Raw genomic sequence first — 27,386 nt, forward strand, 5'->3', positions numbered from 1 at the left:
CCCACCCGTCAGTCGCACACACCGCCGCTGCTTCATGAGGGGAGGGCTTGCCCAGCTCGTAGGCGGTCTAAGCACGAGGACCGCGTCTTCGGGTCGCGGGAACCCTCGGTGTCAGGCGGGGGTCTACCGTGGCTCCAGCAGACGCACCGCGGAGGGGCCCGTGTGCGGGGTTTTAAAGGCCTTCTCTAACGTAGCGGTGGCTATGTCTGTATCTCTCCATTAGACGGAGGAGGCGGAACAGACGGGGCATTGCTGCTTGTGAAACGTACAATGAAGTGCAAACGACAGGTCTCTTGGTGCGCGTTAAAACCTGCAGCGTCTCTGCTGCCCCCGTCCTCGCGGACACGTGCTCACCCGCGCAGCTCCAGGCGCCGGGCGGCACTGCAAGTGGCGCGGTGCCCAAGGGCCTCCCGGGAGCGCTCGTTTGCGCGTGCGCGGACCGGACCAGCCCGCAGCCCCGCCCACGACCCCGGCCCCCCACCCCGCCTGGCGGGACTGCTGTGCTTGCGCGGACGCGCTCCCCCGCGCACGCTTCCGGCCTGGCGGGCCGCAGTGCGCACGCGCAGGCGCAACTGGCTGCCTGACCAGGCCCCGCGGGCTACGGAGCACGCGTGGACTCGAGCGGCGAGTGGAGTGAGGATCCCGCGCCGACCCCGCGGGACTCTGCTCGTCTGCGTCTCCCGACACAGTCAGGGTAGCGGCTGTGGTCCTCGGGGCCGGGCGGAAGAGGTTGGGAGGGGCTGCCGTCTCGGGTGTGCTCAGGGCGGCCGCGGGTCTGGGTCCGGGCCCGGGCGCGTGGAGCCGCGCTTCAGCCGGTGTCTCAGCTTGTGGAGTAACGGCCGTCTCCAAGGCGTGGTGGGCGGGGGGGTGTCCGGGGCGCCTCCTGGGCGTGTTCCGGGAGGCGGGGCGGTTGTGGGGGCAGCCCGTGGGGATGGACGGTGTGCGTGTGGACACCGGGGGCGCGGGAGACCGGCCGCCGAGCCCGCGTCCCAGTACAGGACCGGATGCTGGAAATACGGCCAATTTAGAGATACACCCGCCACAATTTTTTTTTTTCTTTTTCAGCTAAGAAAGTAGTTTTCTTAAGCTGCTCTTCGGAATTGCTTTGAAGTTAAAGCCAACTTTTTTGTTTTCATGTTTTTATTTCTAAATAATTAGCTAACATTTCAGGCTGCAAATTGAAAGCCATTCTCAATCCACAAATGCGGCTGTGGAAACATCCGTATGCATTCATATGTGCACATAGGAAAGTATGTGCACTCGCGCACTTTTCCTTGCCCTTCAGCTCTTCCAGGCAGTGTCGTGGTGCAGCTGGAATCAGGAACCCACTGTACCTGCAGTCTCGCAGGAGACGTTGGATTTTAATATTAGCTGAAGTGGTGTTGCTTCTTTTTTTTTCTTACCACTTGCTGTTGGCATCTGCCAAGGCGTGTGTTGTGTCTTCCCCCACTCCCACGAGTAATCTGTGGCTCCTTCTCTGGCTAGTGAACGTGATGGCAGGCCTGGGAGATAATTTAGACTTTCTGCCTGGAGAATCCCAGGGACGGGGGAGCCTGGTGGGCTGCCATCTATGGGGTCGCACAGAGTCGGACACGACTGAAGCAACTTAGCAGCAGCAGCAGCAGCTTTTGACAGAGCTTTCTAAAAGGGAAAGAGAAAGCCACCCGCCTTTGCTTTACCCTGAATGAACGCACACTAGGCCATGAGGTAGAGATGCTCCCAGGAAATTGTAAGCGTTGTGAAGGAAGACCATCCTGAGCAAATGCTGGTGGCCCCCATCACCTCAGGCGAACTGGTGTGGTCTCTGGGAGACAGGTGGGCATCCTGGAAATACCTCACATCTTCCACTGAGGCTCTGAATATGCACAGGCAGCTACTCAACGTGGCCATTTCACGTTTATACCCGTGCTGCCTTGGAATGTATGATCCAGTTTTCTGGGGGTGAAAGGTTTTATTATCTGGGGTCTTTGGTCAGAGTAGCTTGAGTGAGTTGAAGAAATTACATTATCTACAAACATTTCCAAACCTACAGAAAGGGATAAAGTTTTTTAAATCTTAAATACAATGTTTAAGAATCATTTTGGCCTTGAGCGCAGTCTGTGTTTGTCTTTGTTCATGTTTGGCTGTGTCAGGGCTCAGTTGCTGCGTTCGGGATCCTGTGGCATATTTAGCTGCAGCATGGGATCTCTTAACTGCAACACGTGGGATCTAGTTCCCCAACCAAGGATCGGACCTGGGCCCCCTGCATTGGGAGCATGGAGTCTTAGCCACTGGACCACTGGGGAAGTCCCGAAAGGGGGTAGTTTTTTTGATAGGTATTTTTCTCACTGGAGCATATTAAGTTTACCGAGAATGTGTAAAGCTGTTCAAAAAAACTGAACTGTCATCATACTAGACAAATTCAGCTTGACCCAAAGCTGGCACAGAGCTTTCTCCTGGACCTACTGTACTTTGTTCTCCATATTACTTACAGTCATAATTTATGGTAATTTTCATTTTCTAAGAAGAGGACAAAGAGCAAAGATAGTCAAGGCTTTCTGTCCAAGATTCCTGAGACCTCTAAGCTTTCTTTCACTCTGACAGTGAGAGGAGATGGGAGAACGGCAGTATGTTTATTGGCAGAATAATCACCTTGCTCAGGCATTTTTCGGATTCCCTGTCTAGACTGGTAACCTTTAGAGAGATCCTGAAGGAATAGAAAAGATGTGTCTTGTGGGTGTCACTGGAAGCTAGTAAGCATTTGGACGACCTCTCAAAAGGCACTTGGATACACATACTTTTATCACGTCCGCACCTCTCCCCACAGTAGAAGCTGGGCCTTCCACTTAGGAAGGATTAACATATATTTGACTAACTGAACAAGACAGAATGCTTTCAGTGATGGTGCATTTGATTCATTAGGGCTGATCTTGGCGAAAATGTGAAGTCAGAAGGACACCTTCTGGGGAGGAAACCAGCTTGTGACTGAGATGGAGGTGATCTCATCACCTCTCGATCCAGCTCTGCAGGGAGCTCTAGAAGTAGTCCTCATGGAATGGGAAGCCCGTGAGTCCCCAGAGACTTGACTTTGAAAGGCAGTGTTCATGGGATGTGTAAGCATCAGGTGCCCTGTCGTCGTTACGTGCATGTGATTCTGAACATAAATCTGCCCCGGGTGTCATATTCCATTATAAGCGTGTCTGAACTCCATGGTTCAGCCCTGCAGCTTCGCTCTCCTGTTATAATGATTGTGAACAGTGCCCCTCATCGGAGCACTAAGTCCACCCCCTTAGCAGTTCTGCTCCATTTCTCAGCAGCTTCTGGCACAAATGTGGGATCTTTGGACAGCCCTTGCCAGGGTCTGGGCCCAGTCAGTGGGCATTCTCTTTGCCTCCCAGACTGCAGCAGCTTCTTAAAGAACTCCCGTTCCCATGTGTAGCCCTAAAGCAGGTGACTGCCTGGTGGGTAGCATCTAGAGCTGTTATTATATGGGTGATGCTGGAAAGGCTTGCAGTCTTCTCTTTTATCACGTTTGCACACATACACATGCCAAAAGTTAAGGCTGTCAACTTTATATTTTAAGAAAAGTTTTTAATACGGAGTATCGGTAAAGACCAATAAGTAAATTATACTTTTCTTTATTTTAAAGTAAAAGAGCTGAAGCAAGAAGTAATTTATTAAGGAAATAACCTGTTCATGAAAAGTATTTATGTGAAGAAATACCATTTAAGTCAGTAGGGAGAGTCCAAGGGTCATGAGCAACACAAGAAGATGTGATTTTGGAAGCTTTGTGGAAGAAAACATTTCCTTGTTTTTTTCCTACTAAACAAGCCTGTCTTATAACAAGTTGGTTATATGATCGTGCATTTCTGAATCACTGATTAAAATCATTCACTTCTGATTTGAGTTGTGGGTTTTATAACTCTTCAGTTTCCCTGCCCTCATCTTTTTTTTTTTTAAGGTGAATTATAAAACTTTAGATCTTCCCTGGTGGCTCAGAGGTTAAAGCATCTGCCTCCAATGCGGGAGACCCGGTTTGGATCCCTGGGTTGGGAAGATCCCCTGGAGAAGGAAATGGTAATCCACTCCAGTATTGTTGCCTGGAGAATCCCATGGATGGAGAAGCCTGGTAGGCTACAGTCCACAGGGTCACAAGAGTTGGACACGACTGAGCGACTTCACTTACTTATAAAACTGTAGAGTTTGTAAGTACAGTATACTTTAAGTCATTGTTCTGTTAGCTGAGCTCACGTGTTTGGTCTTGGAGGGCCTGGCTTCCCTGCGGTTTGTGATCTCGTGGAGTCTGTACATTAGCATCAGTGTCTGTGGCGACCCCTGTCCCTGTGACGTGCACAGAGACTGCTTTAACTCCAAACACACTCTGCTTCTGGGCGGCCCTTGGTGGTCTGCAGTCGCTCACTCGGGTGCCTAGTAGTGACATTAAAATATCCACTAGCTGTCTGATGGTATGTTACGACTGCTTATGTGTTACAAGGGTGTTGGTCCTTTCAGCAGTTCTTTGGACATGCTGTTCACTGGACCCCCTCTGGAAATGTCCCAGCCCCATCCTGCAGCAGGCAGGAACCTGTGTCCCGAGGCCACCTGTGTGATTTCTCATTGCCCTGCTGCATCAGGGCACCTGGGGCACGGGGACGTGATCGTCAGATGCAGGCAGTGATCTTCTTCTCCACTTTCCTTAGAAGAAACAGACACTACTGTGCAGAGCAAGTTTTCAACATTCTGTGGTTACATTTTTAAATCACTTCTCTTTCGTGGTGAACAAATGTTTTGTTAAGCTATGTGATAACACAAGAAAGAGATCTTGCTTGTTTAAAGGGCTGTCCTTTCTATTTTACAAATTTTTACGTGTGGTCAATATCTCCTCCCTGTACTTTACAAACAGAAGCTACCCTGGGATGCTTGGTACCCTTGCAAAGCTGATCCCATCCACAGACTCTGTCTATAGATGTGTATGGAGACTGTGATGACAAGAAGGGTGACCTGGAAGTAATTCAGTTGCTTCCCAGAAAGCTGACGAGCCAGTCTTGTGGCATGTTTGATGCATGAGTCCCCTGTGTCATGACAGTTTCACCACAGTGTCAGTAAACAACCCGCTGCCTCATGTGAAACTGACTGGGAACAGTCTGTGTCAGATGAGACATTTGTTAAGGTTGATTTAATCTGGTTAACAGATTGGACAAAATGATGTCTCTATAAAGAAGAATCACTTTTGACCAGATCCCAGAGGCTGCGATGTACGTAGATTTCCTTGGATTGCTTTTTGAAGTCAGCGTTTCCTTCTCCCGCAGTGCTCTCTGGATTGATTGTGATTTTGTAGGTCCATGCGCTCTATCTGTCACATGCAGTCCCACACTGACTGTTCTTGTCCTTCAGCATTTTCAGTGAGCATCATAATGACAGTTGAAAGCAACTGTCCAGTGGTTTGTTGATCCCTTGATTTTAATGGACCTTTACTAAAAATATTAAGTGTTGGAGCCCTTATGGATCAGCTGATAAATGAGAATTTCATGTTTAGGTTTCATGTAGAACCGTCCAAATTCTTCCTCTATATCTTGTGGGGAGGGGGAACAAGGCAGGGATTTACTTTTGCAAAAATATTTGAAAACATCTGATAGATTTTATATTCATCATTTATAAAAAACTTATTTTTAAAGCATTAAATTTTTTTTCCTGATTCTGAATCCTGAAATGTAAGACCAGAATGAAGCCTTTTTGTACCTTGCAGATCAGTTTGCAGTGTTCTCAGACTTTCTCAGCCCTGCACAAAAGCGAATAATCTCTCCCTTTGTCTGTTCTTCTGGGACAGTGAGCAGGGTTCACTTGAAGGAGTAGCCTGTCTCTGTTGATAGCTGCATTATGTTCATGCATTGTTTTCTTAACTTGGTCCATACTTGTTAGGTCTTTTAGCATATTTAGGGCAGTTGAGGTCTTTGTCTAGCAGGTGTGCTGTTGTGGCCTTTTTCAGGCATGGCTTCTGTTGGCTTACATTCTTCTTTTCAATGGGCCATACTTTGCTCTCTTTGTATGCTTTGTCCAAAGTGCTTTTGTTCATACTTTGTTCATAAAGTATGATTTTGCTCATACTTTGTTCAAAGTATGATTTTGTTCAAAGTGCTGGAAATCAGATTCCCCCCCTTCTCCAAGATTTGCTTTTTCTGTCATTCTGTTGTTATTGCTATTATTGTAGTCTGTTTTTGTGCTAAAGATCACCCTGAGGAAGCTTGAGGTCTTTCTAAGCCTACACCTTTTCCTGGGCATGTACATACACCTTCTAAATCCCTCCATGTATGCAGTTGCTGTTGATAATGGTCTGGTCCTTCGGCCCCTGAAGGGGGCGGGGCAGTGGTAGCACTTTAAATCCCCTCAGAGGTGCTTCTGCTGGGGGTTGGGGGGGCAGAGTGCTGCCCAGTGGCTGCCTGCCTCTGCCTCCATGGTCAGAAGTACCATCAGAAATCAAAATCCAGATTCCCAGTATTTGAAGAACGGGGTCTTTATTGCCCACTTTGCCCCCACTAGTTACACACAAGCTGCTCCTGGAGCTGTTGGAGTTGTGTTCTGAGACTTGAGCACGGCTGTCTGCCTGGCGTCTGTTCCTCTCAGGGCCGGAGGGGCTTGCGTCTTCCCCGCAGCTTAGCTCTCAGGTGCACGTGAAAGTCCTCTGCCCTCATGGGATGTTTTCCCCTTCCGCCCAGTGTCTGAGCAGTAAGAACACTGTCCCCATTTTCTGTCTGCCTCCTTGTTCCTGCTTGTGGCCACTCTTACGTGGTGCTTCTCACTGTGCTGTGACTTGGATTTGTAGAACTGGGAACAGCAAACTTTCAATGGCGTTGACCTCACTCTGTCATTGTCCTCACTCAGCTGTGTAAGTTAACCCCTGAGCACAAACCTTCCTGAGGCAAAAATGAGGAGTGGGGATAGGAAGCCACTGCTGAGTTAAGGGCCCAAACTGACTGAAATTAACGACATTTTAAGTCTTCTCCTGGGAGTTGAAAGCCTTTGGATAGACTAGTGATCCAAAGTAGTTCCATCAGATAGACTGTGCCAGTACAATTATCTCAGTATGGAGACAGTCCTCCCAGATCCTTCTAATAACTTTATACACACTCTAACCATTTCTTCCCACCTTTAGATCCCACCTTGATGATGTCTGCCTTCTGAACAGTCTCACCTCTGACCACTTTATTTTGTGCTGTGAGATGATAATCTGTTAATCTGCATTTTGTCTAAAAGTGATATAGTGATAGCTTGTTCAGTTGTGTCCACCTCTTTATGACCCCATGGACTGCAGCATGCCAGGCTTCCCTGTCCCTCACTGTCTCCCAGAGTTTGCTCAAATTCATGTCCATTGACTCGGTGATGCCATCCAACCACCTCATCCTCTGTCGTCCCTCAGTCTTTTGCAGCGTCAGGGTCTTTTCCGATGAGTCAGCTCTTCACATCTGGTGGCCAGAGTATTCAGCATCAGTGCACCCTACATCTGTGAGGGTGACATGTGACAGGTCAGCCAGAGCCTATCCTGCTCCCTGCACACAGCGTTCACCATGCTCGTCGTTTCCTGTCACACTTTGTAGTGTTCCTTTAATTACTGATTTCTTGTCGTCCCTCTGCTGCCAAGTAGATAGTCATATGAAGGCATTAAACTAGTGGTTGCCACAGATTCCATCTTGTCAGTGAGATGCTGCAGCTTGAACAGTACTGAAGGTAATATTTTTGTTCCTGTTGTGTGCCAAGGATAATTAGGTGGTTTGTAGATAATAACTCATCTAATTCAGAACAACTTTATTAAGTAAGTTTTAACATTATCTCCATTTCATAGATGAGAAAATTAAGGCATAGAAGAGTTAAATACTTGCTTACAGCTATGTAGTTAATAAGTGGCAAAGGCATGATTTACGTTTAGGTAGGTCGGCTCCAGTTCTTGCTCTTAATCCAGTATTATATTGTTTTTCTGAATGTCTAAATAATAGCAGAAATGCTTTTCCACAATCACTATAAAAAAATACCAAGTATCTGCTTCAGATAAGAGCTGTTTGTATAAAGTATTAGAACGTCTTCCTCTTGACATGAGTCTGTGCAAAAATTATAGATCGTTTACAGTGAAAAACTTCGAACATTTAAGACTACAGCCTGCAGTAGGAAGTTGTGTCATGATGCACGACCCTATACACACGTGTATTTTTTACTAAAACATTTCACAGAGCACTACTGACTTCTACTATAAGCCATACATGTACTTGGATAAATTTTATTGTTTATAAAAAAGCTTATATTTTCCTATATTTAATTCATACCTTAATGGAAATCATTGTACAGTGTGAAAAATGCAGGTAGAAAAATAGATGAGTCCTTTCATGAGATTTATTCTAAGTTCTTTGAAAAAGATTATTACTTGGGGAAGGCTCAAACTGTTAAGCCATTTCAGACACTTTTTGGTTACAGAATCAAGTCCATTGGTCTCTGCAGATAATATAGTAAACACTTTAAAAATTATGTATTCCTCACTCCCAGTGGTAACCACTATCTTTAATCTTTAGTTTTCCATTAACTTGCTTTTATCTCCATGTTTCTGAACTTCACTTAAATAGAATTATTGATACTATATGTATTCTGTAACTTTGTGATTTAACATATTCTTAAGACTGATTTTTGTTAGTATATATGGCTGGAGGCTTTTTTTTTTTTTTTACTGTAATGAACTTCCATTAGGAGTTCAGTTCAGTTCAGTCGCTCAGTCGTGTCCGACTCTTTGCGACCCCATGAGTTGCAGCACGCCAGGCCTCCCTGTTCATCACCATCTGCCGGAGTTCACTCAAACTCACGTCCCATCAAGTCAGTGATGCCATCCAGCCATCTCATCCTCCGTCGTCCCCTTCTCCTCCTGCCCCCAATTCCTCCCAGCATCAGAGACTTTTCCAATGAGTCAACTCTTCGCATGAGGTGGCTGAAGTACTGGAGTTTCAGCTTCAGCATCATTCCTTCCAAAGAAATCCCAGGGCTGATCTCCTTTAGAATGGACTGGTTGGATCTCCTTGCAGTCCATGGAACTCTCAAGAGTCTTTTCCAGTACCACAGTTCAAAAGCATCAATTCTTCAGTGCTCAGTTTTCTTTATAGTCCAACTCTCACATCCATACATGACCACAGGAAAAACCATAACCTTGACTAGACGGACCTTTGTTGGCAAAGTAATGTCTCTGCTTTTTAATATGCTGTCTCGGTTGGTCATAACTTTCCTTCCAAGGAGTAAGCGTCTTTTAATTTCATGGCTGCAGTCGCCATCTGCAGTGATTTTGGTGTCCAAAAAAATAAAGTCTGACACTATTTCCCCATCTATTTCCCTTGAAGTGATGGGACCAGATGCTATGATCTTAGTTTTCTGAATGTTGAGCTTTAAGCCAGCTTTTTCACTCTCCTTTTTCACTTTCATCAAGAGGCTTTTTAGTAACAAGTACTAAATTTCCCCTCCCATCTAACAGAACTGAAAAAAAAAAAAAATGGGTAAAATATGTGGGGAAAAACGTCTTTGACGATAACAGGCACCAGGCCACAAAGGTCAGTGGTCCCTGAAAAAGGGAAATGAACAGACGGAGCCTGATGGTTACTTCATCTTACTGCCCGAAAGAGTTTTCAGGCTGCTACACAGGGAAGGAAACCCAGCGACTGCTCTGAGTTGAGATACTGACAGATTCTGGGGAGGCCTCATGGGAAGCAAGCAGGGCAGAGTAAGTACCAGAAGAGGAGCTCCAGAGAACTGCGTTACAAGAAACGTTCATTCAAGCACAAGGAGAATGACAGGTGATGGCAGTATTAATCAATCCAAAATGAAGTGCAATGTAAGTGGTTACTATGTAGGTAAATAGAAAAGATGTATTAACAGTGTGGTGTGTTTCAGTTCAGTTCAGTTGCTCAGTCGTGTCTGACTCTTTGCAACCCCATGGACTGCAGCACTCCAGGCCTCCCTGTCCATCACCAACTCCTGGAGTTTACTCAGACTCATGTCCATCGAGTCAGTGATGCCATCCAACCATCTCATCCTCTGTTGTCCCCTTCTCCTCCTGCCTTCAATCTTTCCCAGCATCAGGGTCTTTTCCAGTGAGTCAGTTCTTCCCATCAGGTGGCCAAAGTACTGGAGTTTCAGCTTCAACATTAGTCCTTCCATTGAATATTCAGGACTGATTTCCTTTAGGATGCACTGGTTGGATCTCCTTGCTGTCAAAGGAACTCTCAAGAGTCTTCTCCAACACCACAGTTCAAAAGCATCAGTTCTTTGGTGCTCAGTTTTCTTTATAGTCCAACTCTCACATCCATGCATGACATGACTATTAGAAAAACCATAGCCTTGACTAGACGGACCTTTGGTGGCAGAGTAATGTCTCTGCTTTTAAATATGCTGTCTAGGTTGGTCATAACTTTCCTTCCAGGGAACAAGCGTCTTAATTTCATGGCTGCAGTCACCATCTGCAGTGATTTTGGAGCCCAGAAAAATAAAGTCTATCACTGTTTCCACATCTATTTGCCATGAAGTGATGGGACCAGATGCTATGATCTTAGTTTTCTGAATGTTGAGTTTTAAGCCAACTTTTTGACTCTCTTCACTTTCATTAAGAGTCTCTTTAGTTCTTCGCTTTCTCACATTAGTGTGGTGTCATCTGCATATCTGAGGTTATTGATGTTTCTCCCGGCAGTCTTGATTCCAGCTTGTGCTTCTTCCAGCCCAGCGTTTCTCATGATGTACTCTGCACATAAGTTAAATAAGTAGGGTGACAGTATACAGCCTTGACGAACGAACTCTTTTCCCGATTTGGAAACACTTTGTTGTTCCATGTCCAGTTCTAACTGTTGCTTCCTGACCTGCATACAGATTTCTTAGGAGGCAGGTCAGGTGGTCTGGTATTCCCATCTCTTGAAGAATTTTCCAGTTTGTTGTGATCCACACAGTCAATGGCTTTGGCATAGTCAATAAAGCAGAAAAATATGTTTTTCTGTAACTCTCTTGCTTTTTTGATGATCCAACGGATGTTGGCAATTTGATCTCTGGTTCCTCTGCCTTTTCTAAATCCAGCTTGAACATCTGGAAGTTCACGGTTTATGTACTGTTGAAGCCTGGCTTGGAGAATTTGGAGCATTCCTTTGCTAGCGTGTGAAATGAGTGCAATTGTGCCGGTAGTTTGAGCATTCTTTGGTATTGCCTTTCTTTGGTATTGGAATGAAAACTGACCTTTTCCACTCCTGTGGCCACTGCTGAGTTCCAAATGTGCTGGCATACTGAAGGCAGCACTTTCACAGCATCATTTTTCAGGATTTCAAATAGCTAAGCTAGAATTCCATCACCTCCCCTAGCTTTGTTCATAGTGACGTTTCCTAAGGCCCACTTGACTTACATTCCAGGATGTCTGGATCTAGGTGAGTGATCACAACATCGTGATTATCTGGGTCATGAAGATCTTTTTTGTACAGTTCTTCTCTGTATTCTTGCCACCTCTTCTTAATATCTTCTGCTTCTTTTAGGTCCATACCATTTCTGTCCTTTATTGTGCCCGTCTTTGCATGAAAACTTCCTTGGTATCTCTAATTTTCTTGAAGAAATCTCGAGTCTTTACCATTCTGTTGTTTTCCTCTATTTGTTTGCATGATCACTGAGGAAGGCTTTTTTATCTCTCCTTGCTATTCTTTGGAACTCTACATTCAAATAGATATCTTTCCTTTCGTCCTTTGTCTTTCGCTTGTCTTTTCTCAGCTGTTTGTAAGGCCTCCTCAGATGACCATTTTGCCTTTTTACATTCTTTTCCTTGGGATGGTCTGATCACTGCCTCCTGTACAATGTCACAAACCTTCATCCATAGTTCTTCAGGCACTCTGTCTATCAGATCTAATCCCGTGAATCTGTTTGTCACTTCCAGTGTATAATCGTAAGGGATTTGATTTAGGTCATACCTGAGTGTCTAGTGGTTTTCCCTACTTTCTTCAATTTAAGTCTGAATTTGGCAATGAGTTCATGATCTGAGCCACAGTCAGCTCTCTCTCTTGTTTTGCTGACTGTATAGAGCTTCTCCATCTTTGCCTGTAAAGAATATAATCAGTCTGATTTCTGTGTTGACCATCTGGTGATGTCCATGTGTAGAGTCTTCTCTTGTGTTGTTGGAAGAGGGTGTTTGCTATGACCAGTGCATTCTCTTCGCAAAACTCTGTTAGCCTTTGCCCTGCTTCATTATTCCAAGGCCAAATTTGCCTGTGGTGTGTTTATTTTATATCAAATGTAAAAATAAGATATTGGACAATAGTAACACAAAGGCTTGGAGGAGAGAAATGGAAGTTATATACAAACTGTAAGGTTTTTGTATAACATGGAAGTGGTGTAATATTATTTGAATGTGTGCCATGATAGATAATCCTGTAAACCTGTAATCCTTAAAGTAACTACTTACATAACAGTTACAGGTGGCAAGCCAGCAGAGGAGAACAGGAAATGTTTTCATTGCGATATAGTATCCTACTGTAGGAATATACAGCAGTATATTACATTATGTAATGTCCAGTGAGTGGACATTTCAGTAGTTTTAGTTGTTGCCAGTACACATTTCCACTTTGAACGTATTCTCCGTGTCTATTTATGTGAATCACAGGAGTTTCATATAGTTATATGATACAGAATTACTGAGTTTGAAACAGAGGTAAGGTAATATTGTTATCCAAAATGTTTTCATCAGTTTACATTTCAGCAGCAAAGTAGGCAGTTTCTATTATTCTTTACCCCCCAAAACATTCGGTGTTACCTGTCTTTTCCATTGTAGTCAGTCTGGTAGGTATATAGTTGTATCTCATTGTGATGGTAATTTGCATCGTCTCTCATCCCTTTTAATTTTCCTATCTCTTCCTCTACCCCTCCTTTACTAATCCTTCACTCATCCCATCATAACACCTAGGAGTCTTAGGTCACCTCAACAATGACATTAACACATAAAAAGCTCTGATTCAGAGAGTCTACTGTGAATTATCCGCATGTGACCACTGGGGTACCAGAAGAAAGCAAAACATCTTTACAGATTTCATTCTGCAAGGAGGCATAAAAATGTGAAAGATCTTATTGTGAAAACTGTATACGTGGAGAGAGAAAGCAAGCATTTATTTGTTTGGCTGTAGTTCAGTGGAAAATCTCTGCAGATGTATGTATGCATGTGTTTGGCTGCGCCGGGCCTTTGTTTATGGCACGTGGCATCTCGTTCCCTGACCAGAAATAGAACCCGTGCCCTGCACTGGGAGTGTGGGGTCTTGGCCACTGAACCACCAGGGAGGTTCCTGGTCTCAGAAATTTTAAATACCTGTTTTCCTGATACAACTCACTTCCAGTTTGGATCATTGCTGTGAGTTAATTTTTTTAAATTGTTTGATGGAAAGGAAAAACACACCAACATCACTTAGACTCATTCCCCGCAGGTGTGAGATGAGTGACTCCGAAGACGAGGGCCCCCCCCAGCTTTCTTCATACGCCCTTGCAGCTCTGCAGGAATTTTATGCTGAGCAGCAGCAGCACCACCCTGACCTCCGTGGTGATGACAAGTATAACATCGGGATAATAGAAGAGAACTGGGTAAGTGACCGTGCTCCGCATCCATCAGGACGTGTTGGCAGTGTGGAGCGTGTTCTGTACCTAGTCCACTGTTGGTCTTCACCCCACCTAACAGCCCAGTTTGTCTCACTTGTCACTAGGAAGCTGATAGCCTGTTCAGTAGCCAAGACACTGGGGGTGCAGATTTTCCTCATTCTGACCCGGGCTGCTTGGTGGCCAGAGGGGATGTCTTAGATAGGGGAAGAGCGTATCACCGTGTCCAACACAGACTGTACTTCTTTCTCGTAGACAGATTCTTTCTGTTGGTTTTTACTGGAGCCCAGCATTCTTTGTGGGAAGGGGTCATTGCAGTAATGGAGCAACTGGTGTTAAACATGCTGTGAGAAATTGATGAAAGGGGTTTCTAAAGAAGATATTAATAGTTCCTGGTGCACAGTATGTATTTTAATTGTTTTTTATGGCCCAAATAAAAATAGGAGTTTTAAAAAGTCAGTTGAGGAAAACTAAACTGTAACGTAGAAATCTACCTTTTTTGAAGCCTAGTTGAGAAATAGATGAGGCTTGAAATTTCTTTGACTACCTTGATTATCCATCTGCCTCTCTCCATCACTTTGCAGCTGGGAGATGTGTGTGTGCAGTCTTTTATATTTTGTGTCAAGTTTAGATCTAAGTTATATAAAGTTTATATTTTACATAAAATTATATAAAATTCATCTGTTTGAAACTGGGACAGAAATGTTTCTTTATATTTACCCTGAATGTTCCACCTAGTCAGATGCCTCTAGTTTTTCTTTGTCATGTTTTCATCTTTAGCTTGACGCTTCAAATAGTAAATATTAGAAACCTGAGTCCACCTTAAGGTAGTCTTTTTCTCTTTTCCTTTTGCTTAAATACTGTGTACTTTCTTTTTGATTCTGAAAGTCATCTATGGTTGGTGTAGAAAATAGGTAAAAACATGAATGAAAAAACAAGTCATAATTTCACTACCTGAATTAACTATTTGTATATTTTGGGCACTTGTTTTGGTTTGTTCACAAAAATGAAGAAATCTCCCAGGAAGTTTGAAAGAATACATTATAAAACTAGAGGATAAGTCCAGGAGGCATGAGTGAAACTTGGATGTAGGTGACAAAGAAGATCCTAGAACCATTTGGAGAAAAGCACGTCACCTCCAGTGTCTCAGTACAGGTCACATTGCACTTCTCAATAGCTTTATTAGAAACTAGGAAAACAGTGAAGCACTGCCTTCAATATTTAGGGTGAAAATTTCATTCAATCTAGGATTCTATGCCCAGCTGAGTTACCAATGAAATGTGAGGATAAAATCTTAACTGTATAAGACATGGTAAGTCTCACAACATTGACTTCCCATGCACCACTTCTCAGGAGCTACAGGATGATATTGGGAGAATTAGGGATAGTTTTGGAGAACCCAAGCAAATGCAACAGCGGTTTATTAACTCTAGACGAATAGGAGGTGCCATACCAGAAGGAAGCGCATAATATATTGCATGGCCCAGCAGTGGCATTGGCTGTTGATAGAGTTCATATTGGTAAGTAGGTATGAATTAAAAGGACAAGTGTATGCCAGGTCTAATATAATTCACTCGTTCCTGTCACAGCAGCTAAGCCAGTTCTGGTACAGCCCGGAGACGGCCCTGCGCCTTGCTGAGGACGCCGTGGCAGCTGCTGGGGAGGGCGGCAGGTGAGATACTGGGTTCGTTTCTCTTTTGCCTTTTAATCTAAAGTAATACTTTAAATGCCTTTCCTGGATGAGATGGTTCATAAGAAGGTTCAACTGTAATCTGCAAAACCTGTGGTTGATGATTTGAAGACCACAAGGAAGTAAGGATGCTTTCCTGTCGCATCTAGGGGCACACTCAAAAACCCTGTTCCGTGTAAGTCGTCTTAATCTGTTCCTTATTTTAACATTTTTCTAACCTGTTACTTTTATTCCCCTAGAATTGCTTTAAAAGAAAAAAATGTTAATGTTTGATCTTTCTGAAATTTTAAGAATTATAGGTTAGTTTGGTTTTTATTTCTATTAGAACTTTGTGTGCATATAAAGTCAAATGGTCCTGAAAGACTTGTTGAAAAAAGTAATCCATTGTTAATTTTCCCCTTGGTGCCCCCCCTTGCCTTTTCAGCCCTTCTACATTTCTAAACCTGTTTATATTGGCACTTGTTCATTTGTCACTCACAGACATCTCACCTTAAGAGACTAAGGATTTAGCTCCTTCATCCTCCACTGCACACGTGTGCTTCCTGTCCATGCTCCCAGTAGTTATATCCATTTTTTTTATGGTTGAACTCATTGGTAATATTTTTTGAGGCTTTTGCTTCTACATACTTCCCTGGTGGCTCAGCTGGTAAAGAATCCGCCTGCAATGAGGGAGACCTGGGTTTGATCCCTGAGTCTGGAAGATCCCCTGGAGAAGGGAATGGCTGCCCACTCCAGTACTCTGGCCTGGAGAATCAAGTCGGCTACGACTCAGCAACTTTCATGAGTGATAATTAGTTTGAAATTTCCTGTTATTCCCTTGGTTTGGGTTTCCTATTAGTAGCTTCATAAAATGACCTGTGAAGTGTTACTGTATTTGTTTCCTGGAAGTGATTGTATAGAATTGGTGTTAGTTATATCCTGTCTTGGTTAAATAGGGTTTATATGTCCATATCACTGACCCTCAAATTCTCCCCAGTGGTGCAAATCTCTTAATCAGTGAACTCACACATATTTCAACTCCTTGAAAAAAAAATACCGCCCCCACCCCCCTTCCCTGGCTTTGCCACCTCTTCTGTCTGGACTGGTTTACGTCTGGCTCTGGTCTTGGTATTTCCCTCCACCATCATCTACCAGGTGTCCTCTTATCTCTCTTGTTCTGACCTTCCTGTATCCAGTATCCCAGTCCTTAGGTCACGGCTTTATCCTGGTTGGGTACATCCTTCCAACACTTTTCACAAGACGGGAATTTTTAAAACCTGTCTGAAAATATTTTTATTCTACCCATTCTCTTGATGTGTCAGTTACTGAGAAATAAAACTTCTTATGAGAAACCTGTTTTTCCCATCCCTGGCCCCTGCTGGCTTAACGGTTTTCTCCTGATCCCCAGTGTTCTGTGTGTCCTGGTATGGTGCTTTCATTCGTTGGACGGGGTGGAAGCCTTTCTGTTCTAACTCAGCTCCTCCAGTTTGGGAAAATTCTTTTTTTTTTTCTTCTGTTCTTTACCCGATTCATTTTTCTTTCTGTCCTTTTCACATGTTTTGTCTTTCTTGCCTGACCTGGGAAAATTCCTCAACTTTATCTTTGAAACTTTCCACTGACTTTGCCATTTCTGCTGTCTTGCACTTTATCACGTGTAATTTCTTAGGTCTCTGGATATTCATCATGGTGTCTTGTTTATCCTTCTGAGGCTATCACATTACAGGACTTCTCTTCACCGTCTCTGACTCCAGCATGCCTCTTGTGTTTTATTAATATTTCTGCTTTAGTATGTGCTGACTCTCCTGAATTGTCTGCTGACCCTCTGCTCTGTGCTCCTAGCTGAGGTGGGCACGCTAAGATTGGAAGCTCTGATACATGGGCAGGCTTTCTCTGCTTGGTATCTCCAGTTGGCTGGTGTGGATCAGCTGTTTTCCCGGGAATGCCCGGTCAGTATATCCAGGCTTTTTCGTGGGCTGGTAAGAGCCCCAGAAAGAGCCACCTTCCTTCCTGGGAGTCATGCATCTCGTTGACCTCATTCCAGGAGGCACATAGGTCAGGGGTCCCAACATCTGGCAGGTTTAATGTGATCCTGGCCATTCCACACGGCCTTTCACCACTAGCTGTGCCCTCACCCCATCCGGAGAACATCCTTCCCATTTTCTCCCACAGTGTGGAGGCTTGGCGCAGAGATGAGAATCCTGGGAAGTTTCCTCTTCGATAGACCTTCCAAAAACAGTCCCCCTGCACCTGTACTTCTTGAGTTACCTGGTTTTCAGCTTCCTGAGCTGCAGGTGCTTTGGTGTCAGCGAGGCCCCCTCTCAGCTTTCCTGGCTGCCAGTTTGGTGCTTGGCTCCCTTGGGCCTGCAGAGTCAGACACCACCCAGCCCACACCCTTGCCTGTCAGCTTCCTCAGTGTGTTTCCTTTGTCTTTCCTCATTTGTCTTGTTGTTGGAGGTTTCCTTCTCATGATTTATTTGCTTTGAAGAAGCAAATCTAAATGAATGTGTTCCCTCTGCATCTTTATAAAGAAAAAGCCTTAGGACTTTCAGATATAGTAAATACATGATTACAAAATAACTTGAAAATATTTAGCTTGAGGCTTAAAAGTATTTGAAATAAATGTTAAAAGAGACCAACAGGAAAATAATAGGTAAATTCAGGTCATGGGCTGCATAACTCTTGTAGCGAATGTTTCACATTTTTTATCATGAAAAGTACATTTCATACTTAAAAATTATGAGTTGTAGATCTGTAAAAACCAGATTCCTCCCAAATTCACTGCTGTTATCACTGTAGTTTGTAGTGTTGTTTTAAGAAAATCTGAACGTGGGCCATACTTTTTTTAGTGAAGTGGTTATCTGCTGCTATACAAAGCTCGTTCATGAGCTGGGTCTCTGTTCCAGAATAGCGTGTGTGAGCGCCCCCAGCGTCTACCAGAAGCTGAGAGAGCGGCACAGAGACGCTGTCTCTGTCTGCATCTTCGAGTACGACCGCAGGTTTGCCGCATACGGAGAGGACTTTGTCTACTATGACTACAAGAACCCTGTGGACTTACCTGAGAGGATCGCCACACACAGCTTTGACATCGTCGTGGCAGATCCCCCCTATCTTTCGGAGGAATGTCTTAGGAAAATGTCAGAAACCATCAAGCTCCTGACTCGGGGCAAGATCTTGCTGTGCACAGGTGGGTGCTGGCTGACCACATACCCTGTGACCTCATTCCACTTACCTCCCTGCACCCAGGGGCTGAGGTGCTCCTGCCTCTCGGGGCCTGTTGAGAATTCTGTGGCATGACGCCCAGGAAGTGGGGTTTGGCACGGGGTGAGGGCGCCAGGAGTGCTATCTGTACACAGCAGTGCCAGTACTAGTAACATGTCTGGCTCAGCCGCTCTAGCTGATAAAAGAAATTTGCAACCTCTGGGGTTAAAGTGGATGTCAGAGGTCACAGAGCGAGACGTTAGATTTGGTGTACCAGAACAGAAGATGTTCTCACCAGTGAGGGAGGGGGATTATCCTGGTGTTTCAAAACGAAAACATGAACTGTAGGTCCCCCTACGTCCAGGCCTGCAGCCCCTCGCTCCCCCTGGTGCAGCGGGTGCTGAGGACGGGCTGGAGGGAGATGTGCAGTCATCAGCCAGAAGCTGGTACAAATGTATCTGTATGAGTTTGCACAATTAGATATTACTGAGAAAGGGGCCCCTGAATCCAAGTTGGAAAAAGTTTTTAGTGAAATTACCTTTTCTTGTTACTTTGTAGAATATAAGTAATTTTTACAATTTCTAAGTATCTCAGCTTTGTAGAGGCAGAAAAATTCTTGATAAAGGGAAAAATAGTAGGAACTTGGCAAAAATGTTGGAGGAAGTAAAAGGATAGGAAGCACTGACCTTCCCCCTATTGCTGCGTGGAACTGTCAGCTCACTGCTCCTTGCCCCGGCCAGCGTGGCACTGAGGCTTGTCTGGTGGTTCTCTTCAGGTGCTGTCATGGAGGAGGCGGCAGCAAAGCTGCTTGGAGTGAAGATGTGCAAGTTTATTCCAGAACACACTCGCACCCTGGGAAACGAGTTTCGCTGTTTCGTGAATTATGACTCCGGGCTAGACCGTGATCTGTCAGTACAGCTCCCAGTGCAAGAAGGACCCAAGTGACGTTTCCTCTCTGAAAAACTACCACCTCCCCAGTCCTCATTTTCGAGGTAAAGACATTATGATTTCCTTAGGATGTCCCTGGAGCTCAGGGTGCTTTTGCCGACTTGAGTCTGTGGAATTATATCTGGAGGAACTTTTAAACCTCATCTAGTCTGCTCTCCTCACTTAACACAGGTAAAGAGCAGTACACAGTGACCAAGACCTCAGCCCCTGGCTCTAACAGCCAGGGGGGTTGTAGTTGAAGATGCAGTTTGTGTCCAGAAGAGGGAGGGCACATGCCCAGTAAATATTTGTTAAATGAATTCCATTTAGAGAGAAAGTGCAAATAAAGGTTACCTTTCTGGACCTTGGCAGGGCAAGTCGATTCTTCCATTGGGAATGTGCTGCCTGTTAACAGCTAAGATGAGCTAAGCTGATGAACACAGTTAATGAACTACAGTATTTTCCACATGCAATAAATACATTTACTCTCCTTTGGCCAGTGCTCTGATGTTTGCACTATTTATACTTGCAGAGTGGCTGGAAAATGTTACACAGTAGTGGCAATGATTGAAATAATTACCGAAGGTTTGAAAGGCAGTTTTTCTTTTTGTGTATTTCTTCGTTGTTGACCTGAACCCTTCTGAAAGGTTCAGATATACCAGTATATCTAGTGGTGTATTCCAGATATACCACCACTAGGCTTACCTTATGTTGTTGTTTTCAGAGGTTGAGCAGGGAAGTAACGTTCACCCCAAGCTGTATAGAACTACCCACAGGTTTCAGTTCTGAATTTTTATTTGGAAAATATGAATTTTGCTCAGCACTGTTTTTCATGTACAACCTCTGTCAATATATAATACAAACTGGAAGTTCTTAGTAAAGCTTCCATTCAGATCAAACCAAGGCTGATGGTAAGTGGGGAAGAGAGCACATAAACAGAGAGGCTGACTTCACAGTCTCTTAAAAACTTCAACCATAAAATTTTAAAACCTTAAACATCGTTTCCTCTAAGAACTAGTTGAGCCCATCAAAGCCGAGTCCAGCCCATCACAGCCAGCATGCCCTTCACCTACCTACAGATGTTACATAAATCGAGTTAAGAAGGTCTCACGTTTACAAATAGTTCTGGGGTTTAGCTGCAGTGCTAGATGAGGCTCCACTCCTGCCTTCTGGAAACTGTAAGTCTGCCCACTTAATAGCTCCTGAAGCCCTTAAAACTAGCCAGGTACCTGGGAATCGGCACAGACCTCACATACCACACTCTGACCTCACTGTCTCTTTTTCACAAACTGGCCCCTGACTTTGAAAAGTGAAAAACTTTCTACCTGTATAAACCTGTGGTGATTTATATCATGAATAAAGTGAGACTGGGGTGAGCTGAGCTGCCCATAGGGAGGGCAGGTCCTGTCCAGGCGTGTCCACTGGTGACCAACCGAAGCAAAAGTCAGCCTACCTGAGCTTCTAAAAATTCCTGCTGAGGAAGTGAAAACAATGTTTATGAAATGTTTACAGGTCAGGTAAAAACAATATACTTGCTCAGAATGGCTAATATGAAAATACTTTGTTCCTGCCCCTATTGAAAAAATAGCTGAATAAATGGTTTACACTACTTTTCAAAAAAGACTGCAAGCATCCGTCTGTCCTCTGAGGCTCACCCCTCCCGTGATCCTGGGGGCGAGCCGGGCCACCCCGCTCAGTCCCCATCACCTTCCGGCTGCCCTGCGCTCCTGCTCGAGGAAGTCCGGGGCGGCCCACCACGCGGTCTGGTCCGATCTGGTCCACTGCTGGGCGCGTTTCCTCGGGCCGAGGGTCCCGGGTGGGCGGTCAGGGCCGGGCCGACTTGTCCAGGCTGGAGTTGGCGGCGTCCGCGTCCTTGTCCGGCCCGGGCACGCAGGTGCAGCCCACGGGCACGGTGACATACTCCTCGACGTAGACGGCGCGACCGCCCGCGCAGCCCGGGGTCCGGCGCAGGACCACCGCGGGCACGAGCACTGGGGCGCTGCGCAGGCGCACGTCCTCCTCCCCACGTGGCCCGGTCAGGCAGCCCCGGCACAGGCAGTAGGCCTCGGGCAGGTACCGCGGGAAGCGGCCCGGGTCGTAGGAGATCCTGCGGGGAGAGGGCGGCGCTGGGGCCCGGGCCACACTTCCTGAACCGCTCCTGCAGTCTACCGCACACCCCGAAAAGGGAGATGCCCCTCCTCAGCCCAGAGCCTGCAGCTCCTCCAAGGGTCCTGTGGCCTCCTGCTCCGAGCCACCAGACCCGTTCAGGAGGCCCAGACCCAGGTCCCTCTGTCCGTTAAGGTCCATGCACCCCCGTCCGTGTGAAGGGGCTGAGTGACATGGGGAGGGGGGCGGGCAGGCCAGGACCTGGAAAGTGAAGGAGACCCTAAACCTGACCACTCCATGTTCCTCCAAGTTGCCCTACTTTCTGGTCAGATGCCAATATCCAAGTGTCAGCAGCCCACGACAGGCCTGCAGCTGTCAGCAGACTATGACCCCACCTCCCTGAAACCAGGAGGTCACTGGTGGGGACCAGCACTCCTCCCTAACATGCCTCATGTCACAAGCTTGCCATGACCTGACTCTCATCGCTGTTCATCTGCCCTCTTCTAGAGCCGAGCCCTTGTGATCCTGAAGTCGCAAGAGTCACAGCTGTGACCTCTGACCTCATGGGGGACACACTGTATGCTGGTCACACCCAGGAAGGCCTTGGAATTCTAGCCCCTCGGGAGCACAGGACAGAAATGAACCAAACGCGATCAGCCCGAGGGGACCTCTGTGGACTGGTCTTCCCTGGCCTGCACTGCCTGGGACTGCCGGGCAGCAGCTGAATTAAGAAGTGTCCAGCTAAGAAGGACCTTCACACAACCAGTTATGGAAGCACAGATGCGGGAAGGCACGTGATGGGTGACAGGGTGGGGAGGTAGAACCTGACCGGCTGTCAGCGTTGGAGGCAGGAGACAGTGTCAGCCAGGCTAACTGCCCACGGCCTGGGGGCAGCCATGGCCCCTGACTTGAAGGGAGGTCCATGGATCACTTCCTCCTTTGGGTCCAGCAGCTTTAGACACTGATGGAGCAGATGACTGAGCAGGAAGACCTGGAAATGGCATCTTGGCAGCAGCAAGTCCACCTGATGACGCGGAGTACAAGCCACTTAGACAGCAGGCAAGAGTTACGACGGTCTGTGTGGGGCGATCTGTGGCCCCAGGGAAGGAGCAGAGGGACATGTCCGAGTCCTTGGCCACCACGTGGATGTGGGGATAAAGTCAGGAAAGATCAGGTGACCAAGACAGGTGTCACAATGGAGAGGGAGAGCCAACTCAGGCGTAGACCACCCTTCCCAATGCCCTTCTCATTGCTCTGGGGGGTGGGGGCAGAAATCTGTTGAGTTGAACAGGAATAGGGCGGCAGGGTCGGCTGGCAAACACCCTTGTCTGCCCCAGGACCTCAGATCCACACCGAGCCCGTCCAGCGTGCGCACACAGGGCTGACAATATGTTATGAGCTTTTCATCACTTACTGTCAGTCCTGCCTTTGCAAGAGCTTTACTTTTCCAGATCTCCAAGCCCTGAACCGCCTCATTCCCATCCTTCAGTGAGGGCACAGCCCCCCTGGGACCCCTCCAGGCAGGAGTGGGGGTCATGTCAGGAAGAACCCCAGCTCCTCCGTTTTGCCTCCAAAGGCCTCCACAACCTGGCTCCTGCCGCTTACCTTCCTGAGCTTGGGCAGACACCCTGGTCCCGCAGTGGGACGCCTGGTGGCCGCAGCTGAGCTTTTGCTCAAGGTGAACTTTCTCCCAAACCAATCTCATTTCTTAAGGTCCAGAGCAAGTCAGTATCTTGAGTTTTCAGACTGCCTTAGTGAAAGTTAACCTTCACTTTCCCCATATTCCTACAACACTTGGGGCCACAGACAACTGTACCTTTTCCTCCCCTTCCCCTGGGAGGGAAAGATAAGGGCTGCACCTGTCCTCTCTTGCTCCAGCAAGCCCACCCAGTGCCGCACAGCAGATGGTGAGAGGGTGGGTCTGACTCGACCCCTCAGCTTCCTGTCATTCACACCTTAACTTAGCATTAGGAGGACAAGAAATTTATTATAATATCTCTGCTCACACTGAACAAATACCTGAGTGCCAGGGATGTTTCAGGCAGTAGGAATACAGATTAAATAATATAGTCCAAGGACTCACCCTCTCCGGGGTAAATGTACAAAGAAAGTTAACCCAGCCGTGGCAGCACGGGCGGCTTCCTGCCAAAGAGGAGCCCAGGTGGATTGGTCCAGATGGAGGGAGGAAGGGCCTCTGGGCAGAGGTCAGAGCCTACACTTGGGACCACCAGTTAGGAGGTGCCACCCAGGAGAACTGGCGCAGCTGGAGCCCTCTCTGGAGGGTCTGACCCTGAAGGCAGCAGGATGTTAAAGGAAGAAGTGACCCAATCTCCTGGAGTTTAGGTCTCTTGGGATACAGAATGGAAGAACAGTCTGGAGCCCAGGAGCGATCTTGGCTAAAGAGGGAGATTTTTACATTATTAGCACATGAACAGTAGTTAAATAAGATCATTCATGGAAGTGTAGATGGAAACTCAACAGGTTTCATTCCAAGAGGGAAAAGAGGCAGGGCAATTAAATATTAACAGAGCCTTGAGAAACCACCAGCAAAATGAAAAGGCAGCCCACTGAACAGGAGAAAATATTTGCAAAACACATGTAAGGGGATAATACACAAGATACACAAAGAACTCGTGTAACTCAATACCAAAAAATAAAAATGTAATTCAAAAATGGGCACAAGACCTAAACAGACATTTTCCCAAAGAAGGCATACAGATGTCCAACAGGCACATGGACAGATGGTCACCATCAATAATTATTAGAGAAATGCAAACTGAAACCACAATGAGATGTCACCTACATCTGAAAGAATAGCGGTCATCAGAAAGACAAGAAATAAGTATTGCTGGGGACACAGAGAAAAGGGAAGCTTTGTGTACACTTGATGGGAGTGTAAATTGGTGCAGACACTCTGGAAAATAATAGAGCAATTCCACTGCTGGGTATTTATCCAAGGCAAACAAATCACCACCTTTAAAGACATATGATCACTGCAGCATTATTTACAACAGCCAAGACATGGCAACAACCTAAGTGACCGCCAGTGGATGAATGGACAGAGAAATGTGGTGTACAATGGAATGTTGTTCAGCTATGAGCAAGAATGAAATCTTGCCATTTGCAACAACATGGATAGAACTTGAAGGCATTATGCTAAGTGAAGTCAGTCAGAGAGAGGACGATAAACACTATGTGATCTCATATGTGACATCTAAACAAAACAATCATAGATACAGAGAACTGACCAGTGTTTGCCAGGGCAGGGAGTAGAGGGTGGGCAAAATGGTACAGGGAGACTACGGTACAGATTTCTGGTTATAAGTTGTGGGAATGTACAGTACACCATGAGGACCAGCTAACATGCTGTGGCATACTTACGAGTTGCTAACAGTAAACTCTTAGGAGTCCCTTGGAGGCCAAACCAGTTAATCCTAAAGGAAAGAGAAAGTTGCTCAGTCGAGTCCAGTGGAATTCTGCAGGCCAGAATACTGGAGTGGCCTAGAGGAAAACATAGGCAAAACACTCTGACATAAATCACAGCAGGATCCTCTATGACCTACCTCCCAGAGTAATAGAAATAAAAGCAAAAATAAACAAATGGGACCTAATTAAAAGCTTTTGCACAACAAAGGAAGCTATATAAACAAAGTGAAAAGACAGCCTTCAGAATGGGAGAAAATAATAGCAAACGAAGCAACTGACAAAGAATTAATCTCAAAAATATATAAGCAGCTCATGCAGCTCAATACCAGAAAAATAAACGACCCAATCAAAAAATGGGCCAAAGAACTAAACATTTCTCCAAAGAAGACATACAGATGGCTAACAAACACATGAAAAGATGCTCAACATCACTCATTATCAGAGAAATGCAAATCAAGACCACAGTGAGGTACCATTTCACACCAGTCAGAATGGCTGCGATCCAAAAGTCTACAAACAATAAATGCTGGAGAGGGTGTGGAGAAAAGGAAACCCTCTTACACTATTGGTGGGAATGCAAACTAGTACAGCCACTATGGAGAACAGTGTGGAGATTCCTTTAAAAACTGGAAATAGAACTGCCATATGACCCAGCAATCCCACTGCTGGGCATACACACTGAGGAAACCAGAAGTGAAAGAGACACGTGTACCCCAGTGTTCATCACAGCACTGTTTACAATAGCTAGGACATGGAAGCAACCTAGATGTCCATCCACAGACAAATGGATAAGAAAGGTGTGGTACATATACACAATGGAATATTACTGAGCTATTAAAAAGAATGAATCAGTTCTAATGAGGTGGATGAAACTGGAGCCTATTATACAGAGTGAAGTAAGTCAGAAAGAGAAACACCAATACAGTATGCTAACGCATATATATGGAATTTAGAAAGATGGTAAAGATGACCCTATATGCGAAAGAGCAAGAAACACAGAGATAAAGAACAGACTTTTGGACTCTGTGGGAGAAGGCGAGGATGGGATGATTTGAGAGAACAGCATTGAAACATGTATATTACCATATGTGAAATAGATCACCAGTCCAGATTCGAAGATGAAACTGGGCTCTCAGGGCTGGTGCGCTGGGACAACCCTGAGGGATGGGATGGGGAGGGAGGTGGGAGGGGGTTGAGGATGAGTACACATGTACATCCATGGCTGACTGATATCAATGTATGGCAAAAACCACTACAATATTGCAATGTAATTAGCCTCCAATTAAAATTAATAAATTAAAAAAAATACTGGTGTGGGTAGCCTTTCCCTTCTCCAGGGGATCGTCCCAACCCAGGGATCAAAACCAGGTCTCCTGCATTGCAGGTGGATTCTTTACCTGCTTAGCCACAAGGGAAGCCCAAGAATACTGGAGTGGGTAGCCTATCCCTTCTCCAGCAAATCTTCCCGACCCAGAAATTAAACCAGGGTCTCCTGCATTGCAGGAGGATTCTTTACCAGCTCAACTATTAGGGAAGCCATCCTAAAGGAAATCAACCCTAAATATTCATTGGAAGGACTGATGCTGAAGCCCCAATCCTTTGGCCACCTGATGGGAAGAGCTGACTCATTGGAAAAGAAAGTTCCTTTCCTGATGCTGGGAAAGACTGAAGGGAGGAGGAGGCAACAGAGGATGCGATGGTTGAATAGCATCAACAATTCAATGGACATGAGTTTGAGCAAACTCTAGGAGATACTGATTTATCATGGTGATCATTTTGTTACATATGCAGATACTGAATCATTATACTGTACAACTGTAACTAACACAACCTGTCGATTGTATCTGAACAAACTAAGAACCTGAGCAGAGAGACCAAGTGCCAGAGCATTGCTGACCTGGTTTACACCTCCAGATTGGTCGGGTGCAGTGAGGAACCGAGTCCCAATTAACAAGTGTTTCCATTTGGATGAGAAATTATATGATTGCTTAAAAAAAACATCAAACCCTTAGAGAGGGACATTCAACAAAACAACACTCCAGTGTTGTTTCAAAGTGTCACAAAGTGCCACGACAGACAAAGGATGGAGGGACCGTCACAGACTGAGGGCCCTGAGCTGCCCCAAGGCAGTAAAGAGGCACCGACAGGACCCTCTGCCAGTCACAGGCCAGAGCACGGCACCACCTCCACACACGTCCTCATCGTGCTGAGCGGTGATGCTGACGTCTGGGCAGGGGCACGGGATTTCCTTGTGCTAGTTTCACAGGTTTTTCTGTTACTTTGAAATTATTTCAAAGCATAGGAGTAAATACTAAGAGAAAACATTTTTAAGTTTTAGAAATATGAGACAATCAAGAAAATCTGAACCAGACTATTTGAAGGTATTAAGGAAGTATTCACTTTGAGGTGTATTAATGGTACTGTGGTTTTGTTAACAGAGTCCTTACCTTTTAGAGAAACT

The 27,386-nt window shown here is 45.7% G+C and overlaps 2 protein-coding genes across 4 annotated transcripts in view; one reads left to right on the top strand and one right to left on the bottom strand.

Moving 5' to 3' along the window:
* The first annotated feature begins 568 nt into the window (after positions 1-568).
* Positions 569-21,002, top strand: EEF1AKMT1 (EEF1A lysine methyltransferase 1). Of its 3 annotated transcripts, none has more exons than XM_052650116.1 (5): positions 569-694; positions 13,434-13,587; positions 15,189-15,271; positions 18,172-18,452; positions 19,242-21,001. In XM_052650116.1, exons 2-5 carry the CDS (start codon positions 13,441-13,443, stop codon positions 19,409-19,411), a joined length of 681 nt encoding a protein of 226 aa, XP_052506076.1. In that variant the 5' UTR covers positions 569-694; positions 13,434-13,440; the 3' UTR covers positions 19,412-21,001. The 3 variants fall into 3 exon arrangements, with proteins under 3 accessions (XP_052506076.1, XP_052506077.1, XP_052506075.1); XM_052650117.1 differs by having other exon boundaries at positions 581-729; positions 19,242-21,002; XM_052650115.1 differs by lacking the exon at positions 569-694 and adding an exon at positions 1,692-1,815 and having other exon boundaries at positions 19,242-21,002.
* IL17D (interleukin 17D) overlaps positions 20,180-27,386 on the bottom strand; it is a 31,686-nt gene continuing 24,479 nt past the window's right edge. Inside the window, exon 3 of the mRNA XM_052650118.1 lies at positions 20,180-21,500. Within this exon, the coding sequence (XP_052506078.1) occupies positions 21,218-21,500 (283 nt within the window). The 3' untranslated portion in view covers positions 20,180-21,217. The remainder of the gene's footprint in view (positions 21,501-27,386) is intronic.

The sequence above is a fragment of the Budorcas taxicolor genome, chromosome 12 (assembly GCF_023091745.1).
Source record: "Budorcas taxicolor isolate Tak-1 chromosome 12, Takin1.1, whole genome shotgun sequence".
Lineage (NCBI taxonomy): Eukaryota > Metazoa > Chordata > Mammalia > Artiodactyla > Bovidae > Budorcas > Budorcas taxicolor.

Coding starts and splice junctions, on each gene's coding strand:
- EEF1AKMT1 (XM_052650115.1), top strand. CDS start 1,763: ATGCTGGTGGCCCCCATCACCTCAGGCGAACTGGTGTGGTCTCTGGGA. Junction 1,816..13,433: donor GTGTGGTCTCTGGGAGACAG/GTGGGCATCCTG, acceptor CATTCCCCGCAG/GTGTGAGATGAGTGACTCCG. Junction 13,588..15,188: donor GGATAATAGAAGAGAACTGG/GTAAGTGACCGT, acceptor TTCCTGTCACAG/CAGCTAAGCCAGTTCTGGTA.